At 42.4% G+C, this 24,936-nt stretch overlaps 1 protein-coding gene across 2 annotated transcripts in view; it reads left to right on the forward strand.

Moving 5' to 3' along the window:
* Positions 1-23,402, forward strand: part of PTCHD1 (patched domain containing 1) — a 34,131-nt gene extending 10,729 nt beyond the window's left edge. Inside the window, exons 2-4 of one of the 2 annotated variants that reach the window (XM_086467787.1) lie at positions 2,828-2,854; positions 3,020-3,488; positions 21,748-23,402. In XM_086467787.1, coding sequence (XP_086323913.1) covers positions 2,828-2,854; positions 3,020-3,488; positions 21,748-23,402 — 2,151 coding nt within the window. Of the gene's footprint in view, positions 1-2,827; positions 3,489-21,747 lie in introns of both variants that reach the window. The other variant, XM_086467705.1, reaches the window with a different exon arrangement.
* Positions 23,403-24,936: the final 1,534 nt, after the last annotated feature.

A 24,936-nucleotide genomic window follows, 5' to 3' on the forward strand; every position in this document is an offset into this window, starting at 1 on the left:
GTGTCACTTGATGGATCCTCTCCGAAGGAGTTGTGTTGTGAATCTAATACAGGCAGGAAATTCCTTCTATTCCTCCTAGTTGTCCTCAGCTGCGCTTCTTTATATGATACCTGATTTTACAACCATTGTCAATGAAAACCACACAGTAGCTGCCTTTGTAAAAACTTAAAATCAGATACCTGTCTTTGATTGGGTAAATCAGAGCATTTTCCCCAAACTGTAATGACGTACATTTGAATTCGTATCCCAAAACAGCTCTTGCAAAGTGGAGCGTTGTTGACACAAACTGGAAAGACGGGAAGAATTCCTCATACAGGTTAATTTCTTTAGCATGTTCTTGCAAATCTTTTAATTTGTTTTGTTTTAGAACAAAGTTGTGCAAAAGCCTCTAATGTCTTGCACAGTTATTTGTTCTCCCACCATGATGGAGAGTTTTGCTTTGCACCAGGTGTTATGTCCTTACAGTACTGTGAAAAGATTTGTTAGTACAGTTAATTTCTCAAACCTATCTGTCTAAGGTCAGAACTGTTGTTCTGTCAAAAATAAAAATTCTGCTAGAGAAACAAGTTGACAACATAGGAATTTTGTAATCTTTGCCTGTATAATGTCATATCGTCTTGAGGAACGAAGGCAACGTAACTAAATTTTTACCCATCACAGATTATGCAATGTCATCACAAAACAATCAATCAGATTCATAGTGCTGTATAAATGTTTTTTTTTTCTGCAAATAGGTCTGAAATACCATGCAAATGTCACTATGACTATTTAATTTCAACAGATGCAGGATTTTAGCCATGATTATTAGACATTTTGTCCATTGCTACCAGATGAGTATATAAGCTCTACTGCTCTTGTGTACCCTATCTTCTATTTTTTTAATCAGTGTTTGTCTTTAGAAGGGAGGCAGTTCAATTAAATATCACCTAATCCCAGCCTTTTTACTGGACGTAAGAGCCTCCTGCCCTCTTTGGATTACAGTGGAAAACTGCACATGCACGTAGAAAAAAAAAAAGTCGTGTCCTCGTAACTAGTTCTCTGTGTCTTGCTCAAAATCTGAAGGCAGAAAATAACTGTTCCCCCTTTAAGGAAAATAAATTAGAGTCGTTCTTAATTTGGCTCTTCAGCTCCCTGGAAGAGCTGTGGTCTCCCCGCTTCGCAAGTGAAGGGGGGCTTCTCCTTCTCTTTTACTAGCCCTGCTTTTGTCACCACACCTTTTGAATGCTCCTGACTGTTTTCCTTGGTGTAAAAGCGACCGAAGGATAAATCCGTGCAGTTCCTTAGAGCAGATCCGGTGATTCACTCCCCCCACGGCAGCAGACATGGCCACCCAAGCAACCAGGCTGTGCAGACTGCCACATCCATGGGGCCATTGGGACCAGGCAGCAAGGGGTGCACACCCCTCTGTGTCATCCCTGCTCAGACCTTGAGAGAATCGCCTATCATCTCACCAAGCCAGGCACAAAGCATGTATGCGGTGGCGTGCAGGTGGTCCTGGCGTTAGGGATGTCAGGTACCCTCTGTGCCACCTAAGAGCGAGCAGAGGGAGCCCCTTCTTGAACTTGTGGTTACCCACCATGAAGGACATCACCACCTCAGGGAAAGTCTGCTCAGACTTCTGGCAGTGGGTAACACAGTCTTGGCCTCAACAGCACCCTTACGGAAGGTCTTGGTACTCTTTACACAACTAGAGCAGCACAGAAGGAGTTAAATGGTGATGGTGGTGGGTGAGACCTGCACATTTTGGAAGAAAAACATGCAAAAAAAAACAGCTTGCGCTTTGCTAAGGCTTCCAACATTAGCAAACTCAATATTTTACTTCTGAAAAATACTTCAGCCCAGCTGATTAGGTCTATTCCATTGCCATCTTTTAGATTTCTTGCTGCTTCTGCATTGACTAAAAAGGATTGAGAAAAGGTTGCAGAAGTTTTCTATATTTTTTCAAGAAGAGAAGGTAATTTTTCTGCCCTTCTGATGCTCAAAAATAAGTGACTGCACTTTGGGTCAGAGCTCAGGCATGGCAAATTGCAGAAGGATGCAAAACAACTTACAAAGGAGACTGCACTAGGAGCTGCTGGACCAAACAATAAGCCGTAATAACCTGCAGGCCCTAAAATTAGGGGGCCTTCACTGGTTGACAGAACCTGTCAGAGAGAGAAAGAGAAAAACAGTGTCAGTCTCTGCCATTGCTTGCCCCCTTCAGATTTCCTGAGGATTTAATGGGGGAAAGAGGGAGGGGAGAAGAGGGCAAATTTATTAGTGTCAGCTATCTTATTCCTGCCATGCCGACAATCTTTACACTTAGGACATGCGGCTGTGGTCTGTCCTTTATTCCAAGCGAGTGCTGGTCCCCTGCCACTGCCAGTTGCCAGGCTGCTGGCGCATCCCGCACGAGTGGCACCCCTGGTCACCTTGCTCTTCTGCCTTCTGTACCTGAAGTTTATCTGGTGGGAAAGTAATTTGACAATCCTAAGCGTGACCATGTCAAGCTGTAGCTCTCCCTTTTATGTTCGCCCAGAACACTTGAAAAGCGAAGGTCCAAACCTTTTGAGTTTGTTTACGCAGATGCACACGGCGCAGATGCACAAGGCACAACACACCTGAGTTACCAGCAAAAGACGTAGGGGCATAATACTGGTATTTTAATGCATGTTTCCTTTTTTTGCCATGAGTATGCTATTAATACTGAAGTCACCAGAAAGAACTTTTGTTGTTGTCACGTAGATCGAATAGGAGAGGGACGGAGGTGAGGAGCCGCTATTGTTCTAGCTGCTACTGTGCGAGATGAACTGATGAATAACGTGTGTGATTTCTCTTTCCCTTATAGTTGCACTCTGCTGTGACCAGGATCCAAGTTCAAAGACCTGGTTTCAATTACACGTTTGCCCATATATGTATCCTGAACAATGACAAGACATGCATAGTGGACGACATAGTGCATGTGCTGGAGGAATTAAAGGCTGCTCGTTCTTCTAATCGAACTAATTTTGCAATCACTTATCCGATTACTCACTTAAAGGATGGCAGGGAAGTGTATAACGGGCATCAGCTTGGTGGGGTTACTGTGCACAGCAAAGACCGGGTGAAGTCTGCAGAAGCCATTCAGCTCACCTACTACTTGCAGGCAATCAACTCCTTGAATGACATGGTGGCAGAGAAGTGGGAATCCATTTTTTGTGACACTGTTGAACTTTTCCAGAAATCCAACAGGAAAGTCAAAATGTATCCTTTCACTTCTTCTTCGCTGAAGGAGGATTTCCAGAAGACGAGCAGGGTGTCAGAACGCTACCTGATCACAAGCTTGGTCCTTGTGGTCACCTTGGCCATTCTCTGCTGCTCCATGCAGGATTGTGTCCGCAGCAAACCCTGGCTTGGCCTGCTGGGATTGCTGACCGTGACCCTTGCCACCCTGACTGCAGCTGGGATCATCAATCTCACTGGTGGGAAATACAATTCCACCTTCCTGGGAATCCCCTTCGTCATGTTAGGTAACTATCTCCTATCTCCTCTCTCTTTTGTGTGTTTGTGCCTCCCTGATGCATTTCCCAGCGAGTGGACAAGCATCACTGCATGGCTCCCAGTGCCTCCCCCCTGCAACGCTGCCCGCTGCCAAATCCTCAGAGCCTCTTTTCCTAAGCTGTTTGTACCGCGCTGGGATGTCGAAATTGTGCCTGGGGCTCCGGTGTGGTGTAGCACCCTGCCATAGGATGTGGGGCCCATGCGGTAGCAAGGAACAAGGATGTGCGAATGCCGTGCCTTGTGCAGAGGGGGAGCCCAGCTGCTGCTTTACTGTGGGTGTTTGATTCTGGTTCTGGTGGCCAGCATTGGAGGGAAACCCTTGCAGAGGTCCCTGTGCTGCAATGACAGCCACAGCTGTGCCGGCACATTGAGGGGGCTGCGCACATCGGGCCTTTGGAGAGCACTGGGTCCCTTGGAGAGCAGAGCGGTGCTGTCCCAACTTGGTAGGCGCCTGTCCGTGGGGTAAGGGCAGTAGTCGGTTCTGGGTTGCATTTCTCCTGAAGCCCCTGCGTTGGCTGAGCAAGCATAGGGAGGGTTTCACAGCCCTGGGGTGGAGAGGTTTGCCTCCCCCGGTCAGGGCTGGACCCGTCTGGTTAGTGCCAGCACATCCCACAGCAGAGGCTGCGGAGGGAAGCGGCATCGGCCGCTCCCTGGCTCTGGTGCTGGCAGAGGCGTCTTCATCCCCGCAGTTTTTGTACCGCCTTCACTCACTGTGGGGCATGGAGCGGTTTCATTTTGTTTTGTTTTCCTCGAGGGTAGGAAAGAGGAGGAGATAAAGGCAGTTAGTTTGTTCCCGACCCAAAATCGGTGCCCTCTCCTGTTGGCATCAGGGCGTTTATGCGGATGCCGTGCATTGTATCCAAACAGGCAGGAGGACAAAACGAGAGCTCTGGAGAGTTCACAGCCTCTTTGTTTGTGTTTGGTTCATAACCGGTGTGAAAAGCTTTATGCGCTGTAGGTGTTTAATATGTCCTCGTTCACGCCATTATTCATTTGTGGAGAATAATACATGCATTGATTTGATCACAGCTTCCCTAGCTGGGAATCAGTGCTCAGTAATACTTCAGGTTTCAAGTGCAAAGGTGTCTCCACTGACTTAGTCACATTGTGTAGTGATATGACACGTTTCAGCACAGCTATTTTTGTATCCCACACCAGGTTCCTGTGCCATGCCCGTACTGTAGCTGTGGTATTGTTGCACTTTAATTAAAGACTATGCTTCAGTGCATCGCACTACCAGTTAACGTACAGAATATATTCAGTGACAAAGAGAATTCACCTACATTATATCAGCTCTCATTTTCAGATGACATCCATGAAAATTCAACTGTATCATAATCTGGAGGAAATGCAGCACGAGAAAGTCAGAGTCAGAAGGCAGCTTGCTTTCTGACCTGAGTCTTTGGTTTCTTTTGTGAGTTTTTATGCCTGTACATGTATTCTAAAATTCGATTCCTCAAACTGAAAAAATTTGTGTATATTACATATAATATTACATAGGGGGGGATTTCCAGATGTGTTGCAAAAGTAGCAGAAAAGCAGTCTAAAGTCTAGCCATGTGAAATGAAAGTACCTGGGAAAAGTGACTCCAAAATATGAAATGTTAGCTCTGTTTAGGGATCAAAGAATCTGCTTACTGGGACAACCTTTCAGATCTTTAATTCACTAATAGTGACTATGCTAAGACTTGAAATCCTTGAAGCCTCACAGATAACTGTGAAAAGTTTCACACTTCTATTTTAGTGCTGCTTTAACTTCTGAGTTGTATAGCCAGCTCTGCTTTTTTTTTTTTTTCCTGGGGTTTTTTTTTTGGTCTTGCTTAGTTGAAGTATTGCACTCTTCAAAGGAGTAAGTTTCAAATATGCAGCTCAGCTCTCACTGTGAACAAGTCAAGACAGAGCAGCCAAGTTTGTGTGAATCTTGCCTGTTTCCCCAGATGCATAAAATCTCCCAAGGGACAGGAGCATCAACAGGTGAACAGAAGGCACTAAAGACATTCTGGAGTTTTTAATGAGAACTTTTTTAAACCAGCAGATAGCTAGAAAGGCAGGGTTTTCCTTTTTTTTCCTGCAGTACAACTGAAAGATTCAGCGTGCGTTTCAAAGTGTATTTCCTGCCTATATGGTGGTTTGCTTATAAAGGATGGTTTAACTCAAGGTAACTGAAGGCTAGAGACACAAACCACCCTCTGTTACAGCCTGCTGAACTGCTTCCACTTAATTTCAGTGACCATCAGATTAGATCATAGATTAACTGACCTTTAGAAAGCTAAAGGATTTCTGGCCAGCAGTGTAGCCCTGCAGCTATTACTCATAATCTCGTGGCTAAAAGCAAAAATTAGATAGAAAAAATTATTACACTCGACACATTTCAGGCAAGGCCCCTTTACTAGTATAAATCATTAATGAAGTTTCCCCAGTTTATAGCAGCTGAGGATTTTTAACTTTTGAGCAGCAGTGCAGAGCGGGGCGGGGGGGGACACGACACTCTCCAGACATCATCTGCCCTCTGCCACAGGACAAGATTACGTCTTTCCCAACAAATACTTCTTGCCCTGCACTTTGTCTCCTCCTTGGGCTGCTTCTCCCTCTGTTTCACTGCACTACCATTATGGCATTTGCATCATGTCTAACCTGAATTCCCCTTTTGTAACTCAGCTGTCCTGCTTATTTATCCACTGCATCTGGAAAACAATTTATTTTCTTCTTCTTTACGTATTTGGGACCACTCTCGCTTGCCCAGTCCTCTTCCTTTTCATCCCAGGTTACCTCAGACTTCCAGCTTACCAGACTTCCAGCAGTCTTGCTGTCGGCTGCTCCACATCTTCCGTGGAGTGCAGTGCCTAAATCTGGGCGCAGGATTCAGGCTGAGGTTTTCAGCAGCAAGTAGAGTAGGAGGATGATTTCACGCATCTTGCATATGGCAGTCTTGTTCATACATCCCCATATGACATTCTTTTTTTTCTTAGCAGTATGAAATGGTTGGCATTTGGTTGGTGGCACATGGTAATTCACAGATCCTTCATGTCACTTTCTACCCTTTTTGCACAATTGGTTATTCCAACAACATGTAGAAGGTTACCCTTGTCCTTGCTGAATTATAGCTTGTTTATCTCACACCATTTCTCCTCTTCATTGAGTTCATCTTGATACCATCACTGCCCTTCCAAGATGCATTAACTAAAGTTGGTCAGCAATGTTTTGCAATTACCTGCTTTTTCATATTTTCAAGAACTACTTTCTGACTAGTTTAAATACTTCATCCAGTCACTAGCTTGTTCTAGTAATTCAGGTAATATGTCTGCAAATACTCTGTTCACTGTGTTAATACTAGATTTCATTCATCCTGTTTTCTGTAACATGCCTTCAGCACCAGACATTCCTGAGAGCAAACAGGCTATAGGGAAGGGTACCAGCCTCTGTAGGTGTTGAATCCTTAGCTTTTGCATTAATAGGACAGTTTTCAGATAGTAAATTATCATGGCTTACGAAGTTGTGCTCTTAAGCTCAGACTGTGTAAGTGTAGGCAGGAACATCTTTTGCCTACCCCACCTGTTAAATATGACCTACTGGTTTAGACACTTCATGCTTTGGTTTTAATCCCCTTCATGGTAGTTTATTCCAATTTATTTTACTCTTTAATTAAGGCAGGTTACTGTAACCCAGCTCTTGAAACGTAACTCATTAAATCAGAATAACTCAGTCACTGATGACTGTATGTAGCCTGAATATGTCACTACCATGATGATTTTTATGTTCTGGCAGGTTTCTTTTTAGCCCTCATTGGTTGCTAACTGAATGGCAAAAATTTAAGCCAGGAGAGATGGTGACAGAGACCTCCTTCCCCAGCAGGTACCAAAAAAGCAGGGGTCCCCTTTGGTCACCAGAGGCCCAGCTGTGAGAGCAAGGCAGCAGGCAGTGCCTGGGGCTGGCCCGAGCCCCCACAGAGGGGCTGCGCTGGGGGCAAGCTAGCAGAGGCGGGCAGGCTGGCTGCAGCTGCTCACTTCTCTAGGGATATCTTGTCAAGTCCAACCAGGAACTTTTCTTCTTCAGCTTTGGATTTGGTTAGGTACTTCTAACGTGAAAGTGAAGACTAAAACCTGTGAAACTTGGCAGGCTCCCACCATTCATCTGAGCATATTTTGAATTAGCATATGCCTCTGTGGTTTTTGAAAACTATCATCCACATCTATCAGTGTGTAAACAAGTAATTTAAGGACAAGATTACTCACATGCCTAGTTCATGTGGAATACTTTGCTGAACTAAGGCTATTTATTTTTGACCCTAAGAACTAAAAAATTAAATTTTTCAATTTGATTGTACTTAAAATAGCTGATTTATAGTGACAGTTGAAAAGTAGAATTAAAATTCTTATTTGCTATTGCCTGCTCCATTAAAAACTACAGATGTTTGGTCTGGCACAGATGCTAAGGTATTCATCGTAAGTTTCCCTTACACATTCAATGCTGTTTAATAACTGCCAATCCTTTACAAATACCAGTTTCCTCAGAAAAACCACAGTGTTACAAAACAAACCATTGGACAACAAGCAGCAGTGGCTGAACAAGTTTTTGGCATGACTTTTTTTACTTCCCAGAGGTGGAATGCAGCATTTAACTTAGGGACTCAAAAGAAAATTGCAATATTGCCCTTTGCACTGAAGAGAAAACTAGCAATCTGTTTCCTATTCCTCTAGAAACTCCTACAGCTTATTTGGGGAGAGGCGGCTCTCTTCTGCTGCCAAGTTCGTGAAAAGCATCAGCTCTGTGAAATCGCAGTGGAATGCCAGGCACTGCCAGATACGGGCAGGGACGCAGGGCCGGCTCCGTGGGCTTATATTTAGCCTCCGATGCTGGCAGGGGAAAACCAGTTAGCAGTTACAAGAGCGGCTTGAGCTTGTGGCTTGCTGTAAATGGAAATGATAGCCAGCCTTGTGTGAAACCCAGCAGAACAGGGACAAACACAAATACCTCTTCTTACTGCCTCTCTCTGTCCTGCCATCATGTCCCGCCCTGTCAGTAAGCCCTTTCTGGGAATAGAGAAGGGGAAAACAGTCAACAGAGCAGGTCCAGGGAGGGAAGACTGGGAAGGAGCAGGTGGAAGTGTCGGGCATGACTCAGGCAGCATCCTGCTGAGGTTCAGTCATGGGTAGGGGGAAAATCAGGGAGAGAAGGAGACTGCACAGGGCTGTGTCTGGCAAGAGGGGGCACAGGAGCAGGAGAGGTGCAGAATGTTTTGAGAGGTATCAGGGCTTGTAGGAGCACCTCACAGATGCAGAGAAGTGCCGATCGCTTCTCAGAAACACAACTTTGTTGGATGCACCTCTTCCATGTGGCTTGCCTGGGGGAGAGCCCTGATGGTGGAATGAGCTGAGATACCTGTACAGGGGCTTTGTGGCTGCAAAAGGCTGGCGCTGCAAAGATGGGATCTGACATCAGAGACAGCTGGGAAAGAAGGTCGGAAGGAAAGCATTAGGAAATGGAAGAAGAGGGGAAGTCAGTGTGTTTGATGATGGGAATGAAAAACACGGGAGGGTGAGAGGATTGCTGAAGGTTAGGGACCACGAAGGCAACAGGTAGCTAAACCAAGCAGGGCAGCTAACAACCGGCATGAAAACCCTGAGAGGATGAGGGTGCTTGGGCCACCATGTGCCAGCACACATGCCTCGCTGGAGCTGCGCCTCAGTGCCAATAAGGTGCCTGGCTCGGCTCCTTCTTCAGTTTTCTGGAAGAACATTCTGGTAGGGAATTGCAACATACACCAAATTTGTACGCCCTGAAAGCGTTTATTATCCTCCCTATCAAGCACCCAAGTGTTTGCTATATTCAGTAAAACTGAACTGTCAATGTTGGTTACATACAGAGAGTTTGAAAGAGAGAGACCCAGCCACTGCACAGGTCTCTCCAGTGCCCTTCAGTCCACACACAAAGTTAGCACATACACACAAATGTTTGACTTTGTATAGTACTTTTCCACCAATTTTCCTGTTGTCAGTTAATAAAAATGTGAAGCTTACTGAGTCTCATTTTTATTCCCTGAGCTAAGCTTTCTTGCTCTCCCTGTCCGGCTGCCCCTCTGCCGTCTCTTCCTGCTGGGAAGAAGCACGTCCTCCCTCAGCTGGCTGCCTCAGCTTGCTGCCCCCCTGCCCCTTTCTGCCATCTCATCCATCTCGTTTGCAATCTCTGGCAGCCTTCTTCAGCAGGTCTTACCCGTCTCCCTGCTCCAGCCCACAGCATCTCCTTCGTGATGCCCGCACAGCTCTCAGCATCTTTTGGTCCCCCTAAGCTTCCTTCATCTTTTCTCCTGTTTTCCCCACTCCTGCCAGTGTGTCCTCTCTGCCATTTTGTTTTTTGGTTTTTTTTTTATTTCTCTTCTCTCCCATCATCCCCTCTCCTCAGCCACAGCTGGGCCCATTGCTCCTACCCTTTCCCCTATATTCTTCAATAATTTCCTTGGCTCCCAAACAGGTCCCCTCCATACCCTGCAGTTGTATCTCAGCTGCTTCAGATTTCCCAGTGATTTCCACCATTCATCCTTTGCTTTTTTCATGCTGCCAAAGGACTCCAAGAGTGCCCTGGAAGTACACTTGTTTTTTTTGTCACTCCATCTGCTCAGCTTTCCCAGTTCAACCCTGCACAGCTCAGTTATAGTCCTAAAAGATTTTGTATTTTACTCCTTTCATTCCTCTTCTTATAAATAAATAAAATTATCTGGCTTTATCTACCCTGAGCAGAATCCCAGGCATATCACTTTCCTCATAATTCATTTTTCCTCTCCTTTTTTCTCTCCTCATGCCCTCAATCTCATTTCTGAGTGAGCTGTCTAAGCAGCCATGCATCTTCTGCAGTCCCTCAGGCATCACACAGCATTTCGGTTCCTCGTGAGGAAGAGCAGTAGTAGGCCCCCAGGCCACCCATCCTCATTCAATGTACCAGTGAGTCCTCTCACCAAAATCAGTGTTTTCCACCCAAAGGCAAGGTGATTAACCACATTCTCCACCTGTTGGTCTCCCTCTCTCCAGTTCTCCTCCTGAAGGATGATGTCCCAAGCCCCTAACACCAAGAAGCCAGTAATGCATGGGAAGTAAATAGGCTTAAAATACAAATTGTAGCAGAGTATAACAGATACTTGTACCAGCCCTTTCCCGTGCAGTGCAAAAGCAGCAAGTAGAGCGTGCAGCCAGCCATGTGTGATGGCAACACAGCCAACATGTGTCCATATTCCCCACTCCCCACCACATAACCCAGTGAAATCCTTGCACGCATATATGCTTCTTGGTTTCAGAAGAGTGTCGATGACTCAGAAAATACACGGCTTTTTGGAAAAGAGGAGCTGTATCTGTAGGAAGTCAGTCCAGAGAACAGTTTAATATCGAAACCAAAAGCTGTGCAATCATTGAGTAAGGTCAGGCATTTCCTCTTGACTGGTGGTGCTCCAATATGCACTTGTTTCATGTGAAGAGTGTGTTGCAGGTGGTGCAGTACATTTAATGAGCATTCATTTATGCAAAGAGTAGCAGAAAGGTGTTATAGTTTTTCTGTCTGCATTCTTTTAACTGCAGGGAAGTTAGTGTGTGCGATAATTTAATCGAGAGCCTTGTCAGGGAAGTTCCAAACAGTCAAAGGTACTGAGAGTTTAGCTCTGACATCCTGGTTTTCTTCAAGTAGTGAAGTTTCTCAAGAGAAACTTCTACATATATGAAAATACATTGGAAGTTCAGAGGTTAGAGAAAAGAAACCTTGTACTATCTCTATATATACATATAGGAAATATATATATATATGCATTTGTGGTATACTTTGCATGCTGGACTTGAATGGTCAGTGAAGGCCTGGGGAAGGTCAGCAGGAATTGAAGTGACTTTTTATTTTGGGTCTTTCTGTGAGAGAGATGGTGCATGTTTTGGCCTTCTAATAAATGATGTCCCCCAAACAGGCAATAGCTGAGAGGCACGTGTGTCAGGGACGGCACCTGCCGTTTTCAGGTCATGAGACCTCTGCGTTCTGGCAGAGGATGCTGGCAGAGATGGATTAAGTTAAACTAGAAGAAGTTAAGTCTTGGTGCTTGGTGGAAAGACCAAGCTGAGTTCCAAACTTGCAATGATTTTTTTTTTAAATCAGTAAAAATGATAGCTCTTATGTGCTTTAACTGAAGTTTTACAACTTTTTGAACATCATGTTTCACATATGCTTGATCTCTATGTTATGAGTAAGAGTAATGACAAACGTTGGTTACACAGGAGAATTTAAGGGTATGCCTGAGATGTTTGGGTGGCAGCTTTCTCACCAGAAAAGGGGAACTTAAAGTGTGGTAAACTAATCCGTATTCCACTACAAAAACACTCCTAGAAGCAATTAATATTTTGGCTTGTGAGCTCAGAAATTTAAAACAGATTTAAAACATGACTTTGCCCCAGATATACTCACTGTGTCTTACTCTGTCTTAAGGAACTGTGGTGTACTATATGTGACTTGGCTGTTCTGTAACATGGTAAACATTAACCTTGCACATATGGTTGCAGGTAGCTTTCATTTACCTTTAAGTAATTTTTTTTTTATACAGCATGCATAAAATCTGTCAAAAACTCACTTCATAGGGAAAATCAGTTTGCAATTTTGTCTGCTGCTATGAATCTAAGCATGTCATATGCGAGATGAGCCCAGTAGTACTTAACATATAACTCTACATCTAACCACCTCCTTGGCTAGTGAGGCTTGGGGTACCTACACCAAGGGGGAAATTTGTCTTGCTGGCCACATCTGTCATTCCTTTAGTATCCCGGCATCGCACCCCACGTGGATCCCCTGGTGCAGAGGGTGGTCCTGGCTCCCTGTGCACATCCCAGGGTCCATACCACGTGCCAGCAGCGGTGGTGGGCAGCTGCAGCCCTGTGCCCTCCTCCACTTGTCATCCTCCGTGCAACAAAACTAAGCCTTTCTCCCTGTCTCTTGAAATAACAGCTTAGGCAGGGCACTGTGCTTCCCGGGCGATTTTCTGATGTTTCTGAGTTGAAGATGGCAAAGAGGTGTTCCTGGGAGGAGCAGGGAACTCCTGGGCAGGGAGACTCTTTGAGGGCAAGCAGGAGTTAGATGCTGCCCTGCTGTTTGCCCCAGAACTTTGGGCTTGCACGTACGGTGCAGGTTTGGCTCAAATGCATTCGGTCCGGATCTGCATGAGGTCTGGGTAGTTGGGAGATGACTGCACTATGCAGATAAAAATATTCCAGCAGCTAAAACCAGACGTTGCTAACACTCATATCCTCTGTTGCGCTGAACGAAATACAACTTTTAACTTTTGCCAGGTCTTTCATGAAAACAGAGAAAAGCAAGTCACATGTTTAAACAGAGTTGACAGCCTTCTATTTAAACACCAAAACAAGTCTTTACCAATTCTGTGGAATTAAGTATTCACTCTGTATATAAAAGTAGATTTTGAACTATAACTTGATTTGCTTATCTGTCTTTCTCAAAATAAAATAGCCACTCAAGTTTTTTCTCAAACATATTTCTGTTTTTAAAATGTGCTTCTCTGCCATTCTTGCTGTCATTATAACAACAAAATCTCAACAAAATCTCAAATATTACATTGGTTCAATATTAAAAAATGGTGATCCAAGCAAAAAACCCCAGCGTTTTCCCAAAGCCTAAATCAGTAATTTTTACTCTATTGAAATCAATGGGACTATTCAAGATTAACCACATACATGCTGAATTACCCATATAATCAATATAGTAAGAGGCTAGTAATTTGAATTAAATTTGATATGGTTAAAAAAAAAATCTGAAAATTAAATATTAAGGGAGAGGATATTTTTTTTATAATGAATAGCTTTAAAATAACACATACTCCAAAGATAAAAAATGGCAAACCATGTTACTGCCATTGCTGATTAGGGAGCTTCACCATGAGGTGAAGACTAGGACTGTAAATACTGAAGCATCATTTAGTTCTACTTATTTGAAATACTTCTCCTTCTCTTTGTTTCTTTTTCCCTCATATAGGTAGAAAAATTACAGGAATGTCTACACGTGTCTTGTGTATGTGTATGTATTTCTTCAGAGCTAAGGATTTATATGTAGAATGATTTCCATTTCAATGGTAATATGTAGATCACACTCTTAAAATTAGCTTGTGATTTGTACCATTTTCTAATATAATGGCACATTGCTGCTTGTTTGCCATGATAAAGGATAGTACTGGGGAGTTTATAATTGGGATGCATCATGTAGCCACAAGCATTTCTGACTGTGTCCCGACCATTTAGGGTAACACTGAGAGCATGAGGGTGATTTCTTTTTGTCAGTGCATTTTTTGTACAAATGTGTGCTTTTTAGTATAACTCAGAAATGGCTACAGCTGACCAAAACAGGCTTTCACAGGAGAAGAGAGAGCTAATCCTATGCTGCATTTCCAAAATTTAAGTTTAGAAACATAGAAAATATAGAATACTATGGCAGACATTCATTAACTGGGATCAAATTTACGACGGTGCAGCAGAGCCATATGAGTCTTACAAGGAACCTAGTCCCCTCTTAAGCTGTGCTTTGCAGTGCTACACCAGACCTAAATGAGGCACGAACCTTATGCTGGATTTCCAGACGCACCCTGTTTTCCTTCCTGTGCATTAAGCAATTTGAGCACAGGCCTAACGGCCCAGAGAGTCTTTCTGCAGGACCTACAACCAAAAATAACATTGTGGTCTCATAGCATGAAGCGTTGAGCACCAGTTGAAGACTTCTTCTCTGCATGCACCAACCAATACAGTGTCTTGTACTTTCTCTTCAGCTGTGCGCTTCTGTGGGCACAGCCACCCACAGCTGTGAAACACAGCAGATACTGGGAGCATATTATTAAACATTTCGGTTTCTCTTATTTTGTTGCCAAGTAGATACCGCATAAAACACAAACTCTCTCTCTCTGGCAACTGAAGCAGATATTTATCTGGTGTGAATGCACCGAGATGCTCCTGGTTTTGATCGTGGTGGTAAGTTGAGGAACACATGAGCATGCCTGGGACTCTCTGGCTGGGATGGCTGCTGCTGTTCTAAGCCTGGAGAGATCAGCCTCACAATTGAGGGTGAATGGCTAATACTCAAATGTAAAGCAATCCCAGAGATTGATCTGCTGGTTTCATGCCTAGATGGCTAACAGACTGGCATACCTACTTTCAGTATGTTTCTCTTTTGGGAAGATCCCAAGTTGGGTGTTAACATCTGCAGGCATAGTACACCTTAGTGATATATGTGTAAAATTTAGTGGTCTTTAAAACAATAATTGCAAATACCAAACTTCCTGACAGCATTGTCATCATGTTTTTGAGGTATGCTGTCATACATGTAATTAAGTTACAATACAGACATGTAAGGTCTTTGTGACAGGAGGTAAAGAAAGCATTGCAATATGTACAGCCTATGCTTATACCACTACATCCCATCCTGTGTCACTCTTTGTGTGTTTTTCTTAATCCAGGTACCACACCTGCATGTATCATTCAGGCTTACTTGCCCTTTGAACCTGTGCTTGGAGGTGTGAAATGGAGTCAGGCTGTGCTTGAGTGGCTGGGACTTCACTCACTTTGCAAATGAGGATGCATTTAAGACTACTCAACTGTCTACAGCCCTCAGTCCCCTTGCCACAGTTCTCCTCAGAACTACTGCCTGGAAACACAGCTGATCAGATGAGTACCTTGTAGGATGTTAGCGTCCTATAGGATTTTACTCTGTGCTGTAAACTGGGGTCCCAGAAATACTCAGAAAGTATGGGAAAAGCAAGTAGGATTTCCAGTGCATTTTCTTTGCTCAGCAGAAATGTTTGGGTTGGGCAAGTCTGCACGTGATGGGATGCCTGATGATACGCGACCTCTTTGAGGTCTGACATTCACACGGCAAAAATGTAGTGTTGCGGCACCGTTTATGGACCACAAAGGTGGACATTGGTTAGAGTAACCCACAGTTTGTTGCAAATGCTAATAATGATTTAACTGTTTTGCTCAACGCATGCCACTAAATAGCTATAAACTCAGTGAAAACTGTTGTATAAGTTAGGCTTGGTGCTAATTCTGTCTGCATGCTACAGGGTCTTGGTTAGCTGTGGTATTTTATTATTTTAGTGAGAATAGGGTATGGAGCCAGATGTTTGCTTCAACTGGATGCAAATTCTCTTGCTCTGCCTGAGTATTCAGTAGCACGTTGAACCTGCTATATGTTCCAAGTTAAAATCACATCTGCTGGAGAGGCTGCATGAGGCAGGTCGCGTATTTAGTCAACAACTGGTTGATTGCAACTCCTGTGACAAAGGGAGTCCGGATTAGCGGTATCACTTGGCTTTTCAGAAGATGGGAGCTGATGAGCTCACTGATCTAGCTGGAAAAAGTAAGTCAGCAGGGGGAAATTATCTCAGCCTCTTTGTTGACATTACTGTGGAAAGCAATCCCAGAGTTGAGCAGTGTACATTGTTATTTTTAATACTGTCAGCTAGGAAAATTCATTGCACCTTCATTATATCATATGTTATTACAGGTATCGTTTTGGAAAGGGCAATTCCTGCAGTATGATTCTGATCTCTCATGTCCTAATTTTGCACAAGTGCTGTTCTTGAGACCTTGCCTGCATTGGCAGCAAGCTGGGATATGAATTTATAGCATCCTAGCTATTTCATGTTAATTCACCCAGTGTTTGCCTCTGCGGAAGGTATTTCACTCCACTTTGAATGTGAATCAAGCTGTCCTTCACAGATTTCCAAAAAGAAAGCTGGTGCAACAGAGCTAACCCTCTGTAAATTCACACACTTTTTCACAGCACACTGAATTCCTCTTGCAGACAAGTGCTCCTATTCAGTGGGATGATTTCAGGCTTAAATCAACCTAACTGAGACAGCATTCATCCAGTGTTACAAGGATGCAGCCATTACAATACAAACAAAAAACCTTAAATCAAAATCTAGACTTAACCTCAGGAACTCCGTCAGAGCATGCTTTCACTTCAAGATTTTGCCCAGTTTACAAGGTTCCCATGCATCCTACCATGACTTATTCCCACTTTCAGCCAGTCTTTTGTGCCATCAGTGTCAGGAGAAGATTTCAGATTCAAGAGTAATTCTTAAAAAAAAAAAGTCTGCTGATGTTTCTAATCCTGACCATTCCTTTAGTCCAATTTAGACTAGAAACAGGTGAATTAGTAGCAATGAGGGAGCAGCAAACTTTGGTCAGGGAGAGGAACCAGTGCCTGAGAACTGAGGGGAACCAGTGCTTTGCTGCTAGAGAAGTCTACACCCTTAGGAAGACAGTTTGGTGCTTTATTAGTCTCAATTCTGGCAGTTAATGGGCAACATATGTACTGGTGCAGCATTCAACCTCACTGAGGTGGAGATCAATCATTATTAGCATTTTGTGTGCCACTGCGTTAAAATGGGATGAATAAAATTAATTACCCCTAAAATGCGACCTTCCACACAGAAGGCTGGAGCTTCACAACCTGTAAGTGGTAATTTATTCAGAGAGATTTTACTCAAGTATCAGACACACACAGAGACATACAGTCTTCAAAACAGTAAGAACAAAAAAATGAGACCCACAGTGTACTATTATTCGCTACTTTCATAAATGAATAAAACTGCAAGAAGAGGAACCTTGTTCTCAGTCATTACCCTTACTTTCTCTTACAGAAGAAGTCTATTTGAATACTCAAACTTTATCTTACCACAAGATCAAAACCTCACGTCATTTTAGTGTAAAATTGAATGTTTCCCTTAATCTTTAAACAATAAAAGCAGGCAGAAGCCTTTGTTTCAGCGAAGCAATTAAGCCAAGCGAATAGAGAGCTGGTCTGTGACTCCAGTGACAGCGAGGTCACTTCGCTGCCCTCCCACAGGCTCTGGGGCTGCTTTAAATCCCTTCACCCCTCTCTGCTTTGTTCTTGCTGTTTGCCAGGCAGGAGCAGAGCCAACTTTAAGCCTAGGCTGCCGATGCTCATTCATAAAGGCCTCTTGCTTGAACAACCACTTAGCAGGGGAAAGGATGCCTTTCTTTTTTTGAGATTTTAAAATGGCATTAAAAAGAACAGTTTAAGTGCCTGCACGTGAGTAGTGTTTAAAATTAGGTAAATAATTTGATAATTTTAAGCAACAGAAAATTTTGCCTTAGTTTTCACAACTTCCTACAAGTGCTTTTTTCCTCCCATGCATGGTCTGCATTGGTTTTGCAGAGCATGTGTAGTTGCAAGACTTGATCCTGAAGATGACAAATGGAACTTCTTATAGCATTTTCAGGATACTCATAAAAGCGCTGTATTTAAGCTAGGCATAATTTATTCCTTTTTATTGCTGGTATTGTTATTAACTTCTAAAATTAAAGATAGCCCACCTCAACCCATAAAAAATTTAAGCTCCTCAGAAATAACAGCGACTGTCTTCTTCATTTTTTTTGGCTACAAAAGCTAGAATTTCTGTCCTCAGAAATGTGGTAGGAGTATATCCTACAAAGCAAAGTAGTAGAAAAAGAAAAGAGTTCGGTCCCCATTTTGTCCAATAACTTTCTCCTATTCCCCTAACATTTTCCTTTGCTCTTTCAGAAACTTTTCCTTAAAAAAAAGTCCTGTCTTTCCCTGTACTACTTCTTCTTAGCTCATGGGTGTACAGCCTGACTGTAGGGCATGACCAGTGAATCATAATAACAAATGTCAACAGGAAAAGATCTCCAGTAGCCCATTAGCTGTTTGAGTTCATATTTATTATTTACTGAGTGACTGTGAATAATGAACAAATTGCTCTAAATCATTACAGATTTGTGGCTAAATCTCTATTAAAAGGGGCAAATTGGTTAAAGCAATTACAGATTTTATTTGCAAGGAAAAATTTGCCTTCTTCATGTTAATATTATATAGACTAGACATAGGATCAGCGAGAGGAATAGAGGTAATCGGTGCAAATTGGTTAGGGATGCACAAAATGGAAATTCTGAAGTGACAAAAAAGTGAAATAAATTCTTACAAAATGCTTCCATGGAGCTATCTGCCCAAATCTCTGTGGGTTAGACTTATATGAGCATCAGTGAGTTAGACAACGTTGGAGATTGTGACCTCAAGTTGTGCTTGTAGTCAGTATTTAGAGGAGTACATTAGGTTAGGTAAATCCCGTTCTAGCTAAATAAGGCTAATATTTGGATTGCCATGCCTAATTTGTGCATGAGTTTGGGCTTAATCTTTTTCTCAGATGCTGGATCAGGTCAGTAGTGCCACTGATGCAAAAAGCGTGCAAGTTTCTCATTTAGGTATGTCTTCCTAAAAGTAAATGAGCTATTATACAAGTGGACAGAGGAATCACAGATTGTACAATTGAAGGAAAATACCAATTCCTAGCACGCAGTTTGTGTAGCAAACAACTAAAGGAACCTATCCTAAAATAAAAGAGTATCTAAATGTTTTTCTGTTGGCTTTTTGGAGCACATGCGGTGACACCTCTTCGTGCATTTACTTGAGCAGTTCTCTAAATTGGATTCCATTTTTGGGTAGTCTCAAAGATTATGTAAGAGCAAATTGTGGTTTTATGTTTCTTACTTAAATATGTGGTCATCTTGTCAGACATTATCCAAAATCTTATACCTGTTAAAAAGTCATGCTCAGCATCATATTTAATTAGCTCTAAATTCTTTTTTGCGTCGCAAAGTCAAAGGCTTTTCAAATTAATGTGGCTAATTGAGTATTTTTAGGGAAGAGCCTATTAACGCTGCAATTTTTTTTTTACAAAAACATGCTATAGCTAAAGCTCATGATGGAAGTAATTTGTAATATTCAATGACCTCATTTTATTCTGTTTTGCTCACTTGAAGCTAATGCATATGATACCATGTGAAATTCTCAGACGAGCCTGTCTGCAGGACTTATGGGAGCCATAAATGGATTAAACCTCTCACTCCCTGCTTTGGCAAGTGATCAGTTACATTTAAATAAAGGTCAGTCTGTCTTTACGAAGAACATACTGAAAGCAAGCTTAATAGCTTTCCCTACTGAGCCTAGAACATAACTATTTGAAGCATAATTAGCAACAGGGTGCCAGTCACTGATTGTGCTTTTTGCTTGATTTTATGTCTGGGGAGTTCCAGTATTCCCCATTAGCTTTAAGAGGGGGCACAGTGCTAGTTATCAAATTGGCAATCTTGACCTGGCCTCTGAAAGCAGCTGTAAAACATTGTTTGGGAAAATTAAGATGGATGCCAAATACCATCCCAAAACCAGTACCGTAATATTGCTACAAATTGGACATTCGTGGTCCATGCCGTGACTCCAAATAACAACATAGGTAAGGAAGGTAGCCGATATACATGAGAGCACGGACTCTGTTACTCTAAATACCAGGTGGCTGTGATAAGGAGATACACCAGCTGTTCTATTATCTCATCCTATGAGCTCTGTATTTTTAATTCTTTATAAAATACCCCATACCTATTATTTTCAGCATTAACAGAGTGACCAGCTCTTCCATCTGTTAAAATTCAGATAGGATATTCCTTGCAGGAAGGGTGGAGTGAATCAGCTACAGCTGCCCATACAGTAAAATGTACTGACATCAAAATGGTTATTTTGTCAAGTTAATTAAATATTTAGCCTACATGAGGCATTTAGGAATAAACACGATCATAGAATCGTAGAATAGTTTGGGTTGGAAGGCGCCTTAAAGATCGTCTAGTTCTAACTGCCCCTAATAATTTTCTGGTTTTCTGGTTCTTCTGAATCCCTCATTTGTTTGGGAGTTTCTTGACCAATACTCATAGCCCTTGTGGCAAAAGTGATAATCATCAACAGGTGGAGAACACAGAGCCAATACAGCTATTTTGGTACTCTGCAAACAGCCTGAAATTCTAAGAAAGATCTGTGAATTACCTTGACCTGCCTGACTGGAGCATCAGCTTCAGAAGTCCAGTGATTGCACTTCAGTGTCATCAGCAACTAATTCATCACTGATTGTTTTATCTAATGTTATCAGGGAATGGGTAAGAGCAAAACATGGTGGACTGACTTTTGGAAATTTGTGGAGATAATGCAAGAGCAGACCAGAGAGGTAGACAGGGGATATCAAAAACAGATAAAGAATGAGGAGGAGGAGTAATTAAAAGGCAGCAAAGAGGGTAGGATTAGATGGAAAGGATCTATTAAGTAAAGATCAACATGATATGAATTATTATGAGACAATATTACAGTCTTACATTTTAGGTGTGATACAAAGACTATATTTTTCTGTTCATCTCTCAGTAAAATATCAACCTCCTTTTGTCTCAGCCGCTCTCACCTGATAGCTGGTCGATGGCTGCATTCCCAGCTCAGGTCCGCTATGAGAGAGCAGAAGTCTGTGTCCTCCAAACACACCTTGGTTATCCATCACAAAATAGAAACCATAAGAGGAAGATGACCAAACAGAGATTAAGATAAAACCATGTACTTTTCCCAATTTACCTGCGCTTGGGGGTTAAACGCAGGATTTTAGGTCTGCAGGTCTTCATCTCCTTTCATGAATGCTATATCCATTTTAAGAGTTTATTAAATACATTACAAAATGAGGGAAATGCCAAGAAAAATAGAGCCATATTTGGTTTTACAAGCCCTTAGATATATTAAAGTAAGAAGACCAGTGCCTTAAGCAGTTCTACCATTCTGCATCTCTAAAATTTATTTGTGCTTTTTTTGTTTGTTCCATTTCTAGGATTTCTTTTTCCTGATGGAAAATTTGTATAGGAAGTGGAGAAATCAGTGACTGATTTAATTGACAATGTTCAGCTTATATGAAAGTTTCATTTTTTACAGATTCTCTACAAAGCAGCAAACTAATACTCTGCTTCCAGCATAGGCACTTCAAGGTCGTATTTCTTTGTTTTCACCACAGGTCAGATCCCATCACCAGGAAAAACTAATTTCAAAGCATCTTCCATCACAGGCACTCTGAAATAATGAAAAGAAACAGCCAACCAGAAAAAAAAAAATCCTTTTTCTTTAACCCATCAACCCTGCACCAGCAATGCGGAACTCTCCTCAAGCTCTGGCAGTAAGGTTTGCTAGTCAGGTAGCAAATGTGCTCCTGTGGCTTAGACCTCCGTAATCATTTCTCTCTTCTCCAGGACGTTTGCTTCAAGCATTGGTAACAGCCAGCTGTGTCTCCTTTGAGTCTTTTAGCATGTCCACGTTGCATTTTTCCATATGTTGATTTGGGTACTTTAAACACTCGCTTTGTTCTCTATTGTAGGTCATGGGTTATATGGGACTTTTGAAATGTTGTCCTCCTGGAGAAAAACTAGAGAAGACCAACACGTTAAAGAGAGGACTGCAGCCGTATTTGCAGACTCCATGCTCTCGTTTTCTCTCACCACTGCCATGTACCTGGTCACTTTTGGAATAGGTGCCAGTCCCTTCACTAACATTGAAGCAGCCAGGATTTTCTGCTGCAATTCCTGTATTGCAATTTTCTTCAACTACCTCTATGTACTCTCCTTTTATGGTTCCAGCCTGGTGTTTACTGGCTACATAGAAAACAACTACCAGCATAGTATCTTCTGCAGAAAGGTACCAAAGCCAGAGGTATTGCAAGAGAAGCCTGCATGGTATAGGTTTCTTCTGACAGCCAAATTCAGCGAGGACACGGCGGATTCAGAGGAAACGAACACTTATGAGAGTCATCTTTTGGTGTGGTTCCTGAAACGCTATTATTGTGACTGGATAACAAACACTTATGTCAAGCCTTTTGTAGTTCTCTTTTACCTTGTTTATATTTCCTTTGCCTTAATGGGCTACCTGCAGGTCAGTGAAGGGTCAGACCTGAGCAACATCGTAGCGACCGCGACACGGACCATTGAGTATACGACTGCCCAGCAGAAGTATTTCAGTAACTACAGCCCGGTGATTGGGTTCTACATCTACGAGTCAATCGAATACTGGAACACCAGTGTCCAGGAGGACGTGCTGGAGTATACTAAGGGCTTTGTGAGGATATCTTGGTTTGAAAGCTACTTAAATTACCTTAGGAAACTCAACATATCTACTGGATTGCCCAAGAAGAACTTCACTGATATGTTGAGGAACTCCTTCCTGAAGACCCCTCAGTTTGCCCATTTTTCAGAGGATATCATCTTTTCCAAGAAATACAACAACGAAGTCGATGTCGTGGCCTCCAGGATGTTCTTGGTGGCCAAGACAATGGAAACCAAGAGGGAAGAACTTTATGACCTCCTGGAGACCCTGAGGAAGCTCTCTCTCACCTCCAAGGTGAAATTCATCGTTTTCAATCCATCGTTTGTGTACATGGATCGTTATGCCTCTTCAGTGGGAGCCCCCTTACAAAACTCCTGCATTAGTGCTTTATTTCTGCTCTTCTTCTCTGCATTCCTGGTGGCAGACTCTCTGATCAATGTCTGGCTCACTCTAACTGTTGCCTCCGTTGAATTTGGAGTTATAGGTTTTATGACCTTGTGGAAAGTGGAACTAGATTGTATTTCTGTGTTGTGCTTAATTTACGGAATTAATTATACAATTGACAACTGTGCTCCACTGTTATCAACCTTTGTCCTGGGCAAAGAGTTCACAAGAACTAAATGGGTGAAAAATGCCCTGGAAGTGCATGGGGTAGCTATTTTGCAGAGCTACCTCTGCTATATTGTTGGTCTGATTCCTCTTGCAGCTGTGCCTTCAAATCTGACCCGTACACTGTTCAGGTGCTTGTTTTTAATAGCATTAGTCACCTTCTTTCACTGCTTTGCCATTTTACCTGTGATACTGACTTTCCTGCCACCATCCAAGAAGAAGAGGAAAGAGAAGAAGAATCCTGAAAACCGTGAGGAAATAGAGTGTGTTGAAATGGTGGATATGGATAGCACCCGAGTGGTTGACCAAATTACAACAGTCTAACTTGTTTGTTTGTTGCTTTTTTACACTAGGTCTTACTAAGGGAAAAAAAAATAAAATAAACCAATACTGATTGAATATCTGGGGAGAGGAAAGGGTTTGGAGGATTTCCCTCCCCCCTCTAAGGTAAATCCAGGAATATTCAAAACAATGGGAGAGATTAAAAATAAGTTTAAAAAAAAGAGCCAGGGGATTGTACCCTGCTCAGCTCCTGTAACAGGTATTACAAGAGAATTTGCACACACATGCAAAGAGGGGTTGAATTTTAGACGCATGAAGTGAGATCTAATGAGAGAAGTTGGGTTCCTAAGCAGCTGTCTGCATCGCCTGTACTGCAGATGCTGCAATTGCTGTGGCTAAACCCAGTCAGATTGAAAGGTCAACTGTCAAGGCTGAAGTAGCACTAAATGTTCGCTGGATGTAAAGGCTTTACAAACTTTCTGCACAGCAATAACTCAAGTCAGTGAGTCAGCTCTTAGAGGTCTTAGCCATCACGTTTAATTTTTCTTTTCTCCCCTAATCTAAATATTTATGCAAGACTGTATAACAGATAGCAAACTATACTGGGAAAGAAGGCAGTACACAGCAACCAAATGCTTTCCAAACACTTTTATGTTACAAATCACTTTGTTTTCCTAACAATATCATTATTTTAAAATGTAAATGGTCCCTTGTAACATTTTTAATCATGGTTTTATAGCTGTTTCTTTTTCTTATAAAAACAAAAAAGAAAAAAAAAATCCCAATGACTCTGTCACTCTAGAAAATATAAAATTCTATTTTATACATATCTCGCTACTAGTTAAACATGTAATCTGCTTTACCAACTGTAATTTTGTTAGCACTTAACTAACCCATGCGAGTGGATCTAGCAGCAGACAGAAGATGGTGTACTGAATATTTCAGCACCAAAATCCATGACACAAACCTCAAATACTAAAATGTCATCAAGGAAGTGAATGTTAGGGCTCTTTTAGTGAGAGCCTATTTCAGGCCATTCACTGGTAATGCACACTAAGAGGATTAGTGGGTAGTTTTACATAATGTATAACTTAATCCCTCAATCTTCCTCGAGTACCTGCAAAGCAATAGACCTTGCAGCTATGGGCTCTTCCAAGAGACAGTAGACCGTGAGAGTTGTGTGGAACAAACCAAAGGTTGGGACTGCAGTTTAGCAGCAGCAAGTTTAACAACATCCCCAAAGAGCCCATATCTAAGGGGCCTATTGAAAACATCATATCTGAGGGGAAAAAAAAAAAAAAAAAACCACTAAAAAAGATTACATTACTGAATCTTTTTGGAGCTGTGAGTTCTAAATCAATAATTCTGTCAGCATCTGTGATGTGGAGTAATACAGATAAAGCAGCATCTCTTTCCTCCTCCACCCTCTCCACCTGTAAGAGAAACAGGCTCATTACTGTAAGGTTTTATCATGCAGTTGAACCCCAGTGGGGTTATGTAAGCCAATTCTGTAGGTTTTGCTGAGGGTATTCTGACTATACATTGCCTCTGAAAACCCAGGTGCAGGAAGGAGGTT

The sequence above is a fragment of the Leptosomus discolor genome, chromosome 1 (genome assembly GCF_034619465.1).
Source record: "Leptosomus discolor isolate bLepDis1 chromosome 1, bLepDis1.hap2, whole genome shotgun sequence".
NCBI lineage: Eukaryota > Metazoa > Chordata > Aves > Leptosomiformes > Leptosomidae > Leptosomus > Leptosomus discolor.